This window comes from Cololabis saira, chromosome 7 (genome assembly GCF_033807715.1).
Source record: "Cololabis saira isolate AMF1-May2022 chromosome 7, fColSai1.1, whole genome shotgun sequence".
NCBI lineage: Eukaryota > Metazoa > Chordata > Actinopteri > Beloniformes > Belonidae > Cololabis > Cololabis saira.
This window is the reverse complement of record NC_084593.1, coordinates 39,033,603-39,043,703: the sequence shown is the minus strand read 5'-3', so window position 1 is coordinate 39,043,703 and position 10,101 is coordinate 39,033,603. Positions and strand designations below refer to the sequence as shown.

The following is a 10,101-nucleotide window of genomic DNA, read 5'->3' as shown; positions in this document are numbered from 1 at the left end:
AGATTAACATAATTGTGAGGTTCAGCAACTTCTGTTTATATCCTGCTTCTTATACAAGGTAAATGTTTTATTTATTAGACCGGCAGAGTAGATGGTGTTTGCAGAACGATGACACCTGTGTTGTCTGGTCACCACTAGTGGACGAGGCCACGAGTCTTGAAACCACTTTACCAGAACAAGTTGAACGTGTGTTGAATCTGCTGCTGTCTTGTCCATCTCAGGTGGAATGGTGCTGTGTATCACCCCCCACGTTCCTTCCTGAATTCCTATTTTTTATCTCAGTGCAGAGACTTAAATATTAATGTAGACGCTGAACATTCCTTAATGTTTTCTTTAGTTATTCGGTCAACTTACATTTTTTTTTCAGAAAACACTGTCCTCTTCATTTCCGTCCCTGGAGACAACCCAGTCCTATCTAAGCCTTTGAATTTAGATTAGTTGACTACACGGCCTCTGGGACATTTGAGCATGTCCTTTGTGGTATTCTGTGACGGTGGGAGCTCCAGCGCTATGGGATACTGGGTCCATTAGGGCGTCACAGGGCCGTTGAATCCAGCCAGCGGGAAACTACAGATGTTTCTGTGTCATCAGTTTTTTGTGACTGAGATCAAGATCAGATCACACTTTTATTAGCAAGCTTTTTAAATCCACTGCTAAAATACTCATCAAATCTCAGCGTTTTTTATTCATGTATTACATTTCAACCACCCAAGTTGACCAAAGTGCATCACAGCATCAAAAACAAAACATCAATACATAGAAACAGTCGTCTACATGGCTTATGATGTACAGGTATTGTGCTCGATTCTTAGATCACATAGACACCATCTTTAGCTTTGCATTCTACTCCAATGTGCAATAAACTGTTATATGCAATGTACTCTTTATAACTGAAACTATTACTGGTACATCTATGAAATGTGTCATGGTCTGCAGCACGCTGCCCGTTCTCCACCTTCATCCTGCTGTAAAGTTTTTCACCTGAAACTGTAAATACGTAGTCGAGGTGGTTATTTTTCTTACTTGTTAATATTTTGTATGCTGCACTTTTTCAGACATTGTGAATTTCCCCACTGGGGGGCAATAAAAGAACAAATTATCTTAGAAACGTATGTATATTGTGTTTTCTTTCAGAGGAAAAAGAAAAAGAAATCTAGATAACACTAACAATAAATCCATCTACCAACTAAAACACTGTTTCTGTGCATTTCTTGTTTTTCTACATTTATGAATTCTCATTTTACTAATCACATATGTCTACATGCAAAAATGAACGAAACAAAAACATGTGCCCTTATTTCAACCCACATATCTCGTTTCAGGCTCCAAAAATCCCTCATGGTGGCTGTTTTGTTTCCTTGTGCCATGATTAGAGTACCATCACAGGTGGGGTGGCGGGCCGGCGTGATGCCCTGCCCTCTAGCGTCTCTGGCCGCTCAGCCATCCCTCCAACTGTGGGGGCTCCGTGTGTCACAGAGGAAGCTGTGACCACGCAGACAGCAGCTGTCCAGGTCCGTACGGGGGGGGGGGACTGGGCACACGGGGCTGTTCGTACCGGCAGCATCTCCTCTCACTCCATCGACAGCTGCACGCTCTCCGTCTGCTGCTGCACCTGCTGGTGATCAAACTTCCTGGCTGAAGGGCGGCAAGAAAACAAAACATACGTTGGTGTTTGACTCAAGAGATACAAAAAGTTTTAAAACAAAAAGCTTCATCCGTCTGTTATATCTCCATTTGTCAAGATCAAGGACTAAGTATAAATATATTCATCAATATGAACATGTGCAGCCACGTTAGATGTTTTGGCTATTAAGAGTCAACATCCAACGGGGGAAGGAAACATCCTCCTACATGTCTGGGTCTAAGCTGACCCGGTGACCGGATGTTTTCCTCTGGGGGGGTTATTGTTCCCTGTATGACGCTGTACACGCGGTGGTAACACAATACCTGCAGCTTGACTCACAAGGTCAGACTGCAAACATTGTTGCCTTAATCCGATCATACCGGACATGCATGGACACCAGTCTCTTTCTATGGACCCACCTCTCAGACAGCACACGCATTCAAACAAGGTCCAAGGTTTTCTACCTTTCAACCCGAGAGGAGCGTAACACGCAAAACTGAATATTTGTATTTGAGTGGAACTGTTTTTTTTGTTCTTTTTTTAAACATCTTTAATTGTAAGGCATTTTGGTTAACTCTGTTGTTGTTAAAAGTATTTCATACATAAGTGTGACCCTTTACCTGATAATGCTTGAATTCTAACTATTAAAAGTCCTCTGAACATCTAAGTGAGTCGTCGACCCCCAGGTGGAAAGTGAAGGATTGGACTTCTGCCGAGTGAAACATCCCCAAGAATTCAGGTTTCTGGCCTCAACCTGACTGAGCTGCCATGGCAGGACCTCAAGGGTGTGCAGGAGCTGGAACATCAGTTTTTCTATGTTGTCATTCCTGATGACAACATAGAAAAAGCTGCTCTGACTACGGTACTTACTACTACTGGTGTAATTATTGACTCAGACCTGAACTTCAACAGCCATCTAAAGTTTATCATTAATCTGCCTATTACCACCTGAAAAACATTGCTAGAATTAAGGGGATTCTGTCTAAACAAGACATGGAAAAACTTATTCATGCATTCATTTTCAGTAGGTTGGATTATTGCAATGGCATCTTTACAGGCCTTAACAAGAAATCTATCAGGCAGCTGCAGCTGATCCAGAACGAGCCGCCAGAGTCCTTACAAACACCAGGAAACTGGACCACATTACACCGGTCATGAAATCACTACACTGGCTTCCAGTTAGTCAAAGGATAGTTTAAAATCTTACTGCTGGTCTACCAAGCACTGAATGGTCTTGGACCAAAATACATGGTGGATCTGTTAGTTCCTATGAAGCTCCCAGACCCCTGAGGTTCATCTGGATCTGGTTTGTTGTGGTTCCAGAACCAGAACCAAGCAAGGTGAGGCAGCGTTCAGTTATTCTGCTCCTCACCGGTGGAACAAACTTCCTGCAGACCTGAGGTCTGCTCCAACTGTAGATCCTTTAAATCAGGGTAAAAACATTACTGTTTACTGAAGTGTACTCTAAAATTAAATACTTACCTGCTGTACTCTACTGCCCTTATTTTTAACAACTCATGCTTTGTATTATTTTACTTTTCTTATCATTTTATTTGTTATTTACTGTTTAATTGTGTCTTGCCGCTTTTAATGTTTATGTAAAGCACTTTGAATTACCTTGTGTTGAATTGTGCTATACGAATAAGCTTGCCTTGCCTTGACACTGAGACTAACTCTGTTTTTTTAATGATCTGTTTCCATTTTTTGGGTGCTTTTGATGATGTTTTAATCCCATCCCGCTCCTCCCCCATGGTGGTGTATTTGTGGTGTATTTCTGGTGTCATGCTCACATAGAGAGTACATCTCCAGCTGCTGCCGCAGCCGAACCTTCTGCAGACTGTCGTAGAAGTTTGGCTCCTGGCTGCTGCCGGCCGCGGGGGGGACGCTGAAGATCCGCATGATCTTCCTCTTGTTCCTGCACACAACACGGGGGTTAAGGCTGATTTATAGTTCCGCGTTACACCAACGCAGAGATGAGTTGAGCCTACGCCGTAGGGTACGGCGTAGGCTCTGCGTCGATTTAACACAGCATCAACACAACACTTATGATCCAAGTCCCTGCTAGTATTTCAGGAGAATCTCTAGACACCAGAGGTGTCAAGTAACGAAGTACAAATACTTTGTTACCTTACTTAAGTATAAATTTTGGTTATACTTCACTGGAGTAATTATTTTTCAGACGACTTTTTACTTTTACTCCTTACATTTTCACGCAATTATCTGTACTTTTTACTCCTTACATTTTAAAAACAGCCTCGTTACTCTATTTCATTTCGGCCTTTAAAAAAAAACTATCCAGTTAAATTGCTCCGTCCGGATAGAGTGAATTTGGTTGTGGTTGTTTCAGATGTTCTTGTCCAGTTTTGTTCTTACATCCGTTCCCTCAGATTCCTGCAACTAAACTTGGATGTACATTCCAATAAAGGTTAGGATAAATGATAACATGCCTCTGAAGTTTGACTTTTTGCACCATTACAATACTTATAGGCAACTAGTCATCATATCTGCTGCTCTCTGAAACACATGTTAATGCTCAATAGTACACATATATGGTTCTTTAATATATTTGCATTATACTAAGATGCATTCATTTTCAATGGCTTTTGTCCTTAATGGCTTTTCCCCCCCTTACATTACTTTTACTTTTATACTTTAGGTAGTTTTGAAACCAGTACTTTTATACTTTTACTTGAGTAAAAAACTTGAGTTGATACTTCTACAGGAGTATTTTTAAACTCTAGTATCTATACTTCTACCTGAGTAATGAATGTGAATACTTTTGACACCTCTGGTAGACACCAGATATCCTGTTTACAAATGACGTCACCTCATGCACTGACTGAACCAGCTCCAGTAAACCCTGAGCTGTAAACGGTTTACACAGGTTTACAGTAGACGTGTTGAACAGGTTTACAGTAGCAGCTCCATGAGGGAACCATGGATGTATTATTTAACCTGAAACACCAGCTCGTACTTGCGGGCGTAGATGAGCAGGCCGAAGCTGACCAGGATCACCAGCAGGTACACGTTGGTGGCCTCGTTCCAGGCCTCGTGCACCGAGTAGTCGATGGACTGCGGCTCGTTGCCCACGACCCCGTGAGCTCCCATCCCCAACACCACGACCCAACCGAGCTCTGCCTGCAAATGTTTAATCACTCAAGAAATCTTTCCGTCTCAGCGGCGCGACCGTAAACATCGTCACGTGACTTCCGCGTTCGTCTTCTTCGTCTTCTTCTCTTCTTTTATTCGGCAGGACGCGCTGCTCCCGCCGAGCTGCTGCCCCCTACAGGCCGCTGTCGTCGGTTTAGATGTTTCCCAGAGGCCCAAATAGTCCATGGGCCAGACCGTCAGCACCACTCAACTTAAAATGATACCGAAGACAATATTGTGACACATTGACAGATATCCTGTACATGAGTCTAAACCAGAATATGCACCAGCATCTAAAATGTAATTTTCTGAAGGGGGTGGGTAACTTCATGAGCTGATAACTATGATACAGCTGCCACTCAGGAAGGGTTATCATACCAAAATATCATCTATAGACGTGGATCTTTTCAAAAACCATAAGCAAGTTTTGTCAACACATTACACCCGTTCTTAAATCTCTGCATTGGCTACCAGTGTGTCATAGAATAGATTTTAAAATACTCCTGTTAGTGTACAAATCTCTTAACAGGTCAGGCCCAAAGTACATCTCTGATATGCGTTTACACTATGAACCCCCTAGACCTCTTAGATCATCAGGGACTGGTCTGCTAACTGTTCCTAGGACCAAAACCAAGCATGGCCAAGCCGCTTTCTGCCACTACGCCACTTATAGCTGGAATAAGCTCCCGGAAGACCTTAGATCTGCCCCAACTTTGCCTATTTTTAAAACTAAGCTAAAGACCCGTATGTTTACTTCTGCTTTTAACTGCTGCTAAACCGCAGCACTTTTTATCGACTTTCAGCTTTTATTTCTTACTTCTATTTACATTTTTAACTTTATTTTTTAATCTAACTGTTAATGTTTTTATTGTGTTCTGTATGATGTTGATTGCAATTCATTGTTGATTGTATTGGAACGTTTTTATGTAAAGCACTTTGAGCTGCTGTGTGCACGAATTGTGCTATACAAATAAATCTGACTTGACTTGACTTGACCTTGAGTGGTGCTGACAAGTGAAATTTTGGGCTCTGGCCCCTGGACTAAAACCTTCAACTTTGTAGGAGCCATTTATGTTTATTGTTGGCATGTTATTTGTTTATTTAGATATATTTTGCTGTATTATTTTGAACACTGGGTGGCGATCACAAAAAGGCACAGGGGTGTATAAGTAGAGGTATAGGTGACAGGAACTGGTAGGCACAGGAAGGGAAAGCACACACAGTTCTCACCAGACCAGGAGCAGAGCAGCACACACAAACTGGTATGTTCATTCAACTTGTATCAACTTGTACTTCAATAAACAACAAACTAAACGGTGATCACTGACTGGAAAATCTGCTAATTGAGTCTGCGTAAGATCACTCCTAAACCCACCTGTGTAATAATGGCAAATGGAAACGTGGACAATGGAAAATGATAATTTCCATTACAAACTTAAATGTATACATCATATTAAACCTAAATACAGAAAGAAGGCCCGGCAGAGGATGAACATCCGGTGGCAGCTAATAGAAGTACACTGTTCCCAAGCACTTGGATGATCCGTACCCTCCTCCTCCTGCAGCCCATCTCAGCTCTCTTCAGTCCAAAGGCAGGACCACACCCTGGACGGGTCACTAGACCAGGGATCCTCCATCCCGGTCCTCGTGGGCCAGTGTGCACGTGTTAAAAGTGTATCTGCTGTTTATCACACCTGATTCTAATTAATGGCAGTCATCTGCATGTCATCCAGGTCTGCACAAGTCTGATAATGATGGAAGAATGATGGTGTGCTGAAGCAGAGAAACGTCTAAAACCTGCAGGACACCGGCCCACGAGGACCGGAATTGAAAACCAGGGCACTAGACCTTCACAGGGCCACATAGAAACAAACATCCACATACTTACGCTTATTCTTATCAGCAATTTGAAATGATGAATTAAACTAGCCATGTTTTTTGGACTGTTTCAGGAAAGTGGAGCACCTGGAGAAAGTTAATGAAATGCTTTTTATGTGCACCTGAAACCTAAGTTACATTGCTGTACTGAATGAGTCAAATAAAACATGTTTCTTTGTATTGTATTTGAGGATTTTCAGTAGCTTTCAGAGATAAAGGGCAGAGACATTAGACACACCTCTTTATCTTGCAACTGTAGACGTTATATATATTTAAAATGAGGATTCATAGAGTAAGGGTTGGCATTGATTATTTGATGTTTTTTTTTCAATAGCTTTTAAAAGATGTCACCCAAAGAGTCCAAATGCTGCAAGAAAAATAGTCAATCAATAGTTCAGGCATTTAAAAAATTATGAGCAAGTTTAGTCAATCAGGTTCTCTTTTATCTTGAATTGCTGCTACTTTTTCTTCCATTTGATTCAGATTGTGAGAGAAGAGGATGCAGAGGACAGGGTTAGATGGAGGTGAAGGCGAACTCTGGAGGCAACAGCTGACAGAAACAGGAGATAAGATAAAAATATTCTCTATTTTTACATTTATTTTCTATTTTTAGATTTTCTATTCTCAATTCAATTCATTCTCAGCCCCTCCTTGAACCGCCACCTTACTGTGGTGGAGGGGTTTGTGTGCCCGATGATCCTAGGAGCTATGTTGTCGGGGGCACTTTCGCCCCTGGTAGGGACTCCCATGGCAAACAGGTCCTGGGTGACGGGCCATACTAAGAGCGGTTCACAAGCTTTCCATGAAGAAAAACAAATCAAGGACCGTTACGTCGCCCGGATCGGCGTCACCGGGGCCCCGCCCTGGAGCCAGGCCTGGGGTCGGGGCTCGTAGGCGAGCGCCTGGTGGCCGGGTCTTTGCCCGTGGGACCCGGCCGGGCTCAGCCCGAAACGGCGACGCGGGTCCGCCTTCCAGTAGGCCCACCACCCGCAGGAAGGACCATGGCAGGCCGGTGCATTGTGGGCTGGGTAGCAGTCGTGGCGGGGTGCCTCGACGACCCAATCCCTGGACATCAACCCTCACAGTGGGGACATGGAATGTCACCTCGCTGGGGGGGAAGGAGCCGGAGCTTGTGCGTGAGGTTGAGAGATACCGGCTAGAGATAGTCGGGCTCACCTCCAGACATAGCTTGGGCTCTGGAACCCAGCTCCTTGAAGGGGGCTGGACCCTCCACTACTCTGGAGTTGCCCAGGGTGAGAGGCGGCGGGCTGGTGTGGGCTTGGTTATAGCCCCCCAGCTCAGCCGCCATGTGTTGGAGTTCACCCCGGTGAACGAGAGGGTCGCTTCCCTGCGCCTTCGGGTCGGGGATAGGTCTCTCACTGTTGTTTGTGCCTACGGGCCAAACAGCAGTGGGGAGTACCCGGCCTTCTTGGAGTCCCTGGGAGGAGTACTTGATAGTGCTCCAACTGGGGACTCCATTGTTCTACTGGGGGACTTCAACGCTCACGTGGGCAATGACAGTGATACCTGGAGAGGCGTGATTGGGAGGAACGGCCTCCCCGATCTGAACCCGAGTGGTGTTTTGTTGTTGGACTTCTGTGCGAGTCACAGTTTGTCCATCACGAACACCATGTTCAGGCATAAGGGTGTCCATCAGTGCACGTGGCACCAGGACACCCTAGGCCGGAGGTCAATGATCGACTTTGTTGTCGTTTCATCTGACCTTCGGCCGCATGTCTTGGACACTCGGGTGAAGAGAGGGGCTGAGCTGTCAACTGATCACCACCTGGTGGTGAGTTGGATGCGCTGGCGGAGGAAGAGGTTGGACAGACCGGGCAGACCCAAACGGATTGTGAGGGTCTGTTGGGAACGTCTGGCTGAGCCCTCTGTTAGGGACATCTTCAACTCCCACCTCCGGGAGAGCTTCTCTCGGATCCCGGGGGAGGCGGGGGACATCGAGTCCGAGTGGACCATGTTCTCTGCCTCCATTGTCAGCGCGGCGGCTCGAAGCTGTGGACGCAAGGTCTCCGGTGCCTGTCGTGGCGGCAATCCTAGAACCCGGTGGTGGACACCGGAAGTACAGGATGCCGTCAGACTGAAGAAGGAGTCCTACCGGGCTATGTTGGCCGGTGGGACTCCTGACGCAGTAGATAGGTACCGGCAGGCCAAGCGGGCCGCGGCTCGGGCAGTCTTGGAGGCAAAAACTCGGGTCTGGGAGGAGTTCGGGGAGGCCATGGAGGAAGACTTTCGGTCGGCCTCGAGGAAATTCTGGAGGACCGTTCGGCGCCTCAGAAGGGGGAAGCAGTACTCTGCCGGCACCATTTATGGTGCTGGTGGGGAGCTGTTGACCTCGACTGGGGACATTGTCGGACGGTGGAAGGAATACTTTGAGGATCTCCTTAACCCGACTGACATGCCTTCCACTGAGGAAGCAGAGGGTTGGGGCTCGGAGGCGTGCTCATCCATCACCCAAGCCGAGGTCACCGAGGTGGTTCGTAAGCTCCTCGGTGGCCGGGCACCGGGGGTGGATGAGATTCGCCCTGAGTACCTCAAGTCTCTGGATGTCGTAGGGCTGTCTTGGCTGACACGCCTGTGCGACATTGCATGGAGGAAGGGGACAGTACCGCTGGGGTGGCAAACCGGGGTGGTGGTCCCTCTGTTTAAAAAGGGGGACCGGAGAGTGTGTTCCAACTACAGGGGGATCACACTTCTCAGCCTCCCGGGGAAAGTCTACGCCAGGGTACTGGAGAGGAGATTACGGCCGATAGTCGAACCTCGGATTCAGGAGGAACAATGCGGTTTTCGTCCCGGTCGTGGAACACTGGACCAGCTCTATACCCTCCGCAGGGTGCTCGAGGGTTCATGGGAATTTGCCCAACCAGTCTACATGTGTTTTGTGGATCTGGAGAAGGCATTTGACCGTGTCCCTCGTGCCATTCTGTGGGGGGTGCTGAGTGAGTATGGAGTCCGGGGCCCTCTACTAAGGGCTGTCCGGTCTCTGTATGATCGAAGCAGGAGTCTGGTTCGCATTGCCGGCAGTAAGTCAGACTTGTTCCCGGTGCATGTTGGACTCCGGCAGGGCTGCCCTTTGTCACCGGTCCTGTTCATAATTTTTATGGACAGGATTTCTAGGCGCAGCCAGGGGCCGGAGGGGATCCGGTTTGGGAACCTCAGGATTTCATCTCTGCTTTTTGCAGATGATGTTGTCCTGTTGGCTTCATCAGACCGGGACCTCCAGCATGTGCTGGGGCGGTTTGCAGCCGAGTGCGACGCGGCAGGGATGAGAATCAGCACCTCCAAGACCGAGGCCATGGTTCTCGACCGGAAAAGGGTGGCATGCCTTCTCCGGGTGGGTGGAGAAGTCCTGCCTCAGGTGGAGGAGTTCAAGTATCTCGGGATCTTGTTCACGAGTGAGGGAACAATGGAGCGTGAGATTGACAGGCGGATCG

General features: G+C 46.7%; 1 protein-coding gene across 1 annotated transcript; it reads right to left on the bottom strand.

Annotated features, from left to right (window-relative positions):
- Positions 1-665: 665 nt before the first annotated feature.
- smim19 (small integral membrane protein 19) lies at positions 666-4,848 on the bottom strand. The gene is made up of 3 exons (XM_061726407.1): positions 4,599-4,848; positions 3,415-3,539; positions 666-1,635 (listed from the first exon to the last, which is right to left on the bottom strand). The coding sequence occupies exons 1-3, from the start codon at positions 4,730-4,732 to the stop codon at positions 1,571-1,573; spliced, it is 324 nt and encodes a 107-aa protein (XP_061582391.1). The 5' UTR covers positions 4,733-4,848; the 3' UTR covers positions 666-1,570.
- Between the last annotated feature and the right edge of the window lie 5,253 nt (positions 4,849-10,101).

Excerpts from the sequence above, each read along its gene's own strand:
- smim19 (XM_061726407.1), bottom strand. The coding sequence starts at position 4,732 with ATGGGAGCTCACGGGGTCGTGGGCAACGAGCCGCAGTCCATCGACTAC. Across the intron at positions 3,540-4,598 it reads CTGCTCATCTACGCCCGCAA|GAACAAGAGGAAGATCATGC; the intron begins GTACGAGCTGGT and ends TGTTGTGTGCAG. Across the intron at positions 1,636-3,414 it reads GCTGGAGATGTACTCTCTAT|CCAGGAAGTTTGATCACCAG; the intron begins GTGAGCATGACA and ends GCCGCCCTTCAG.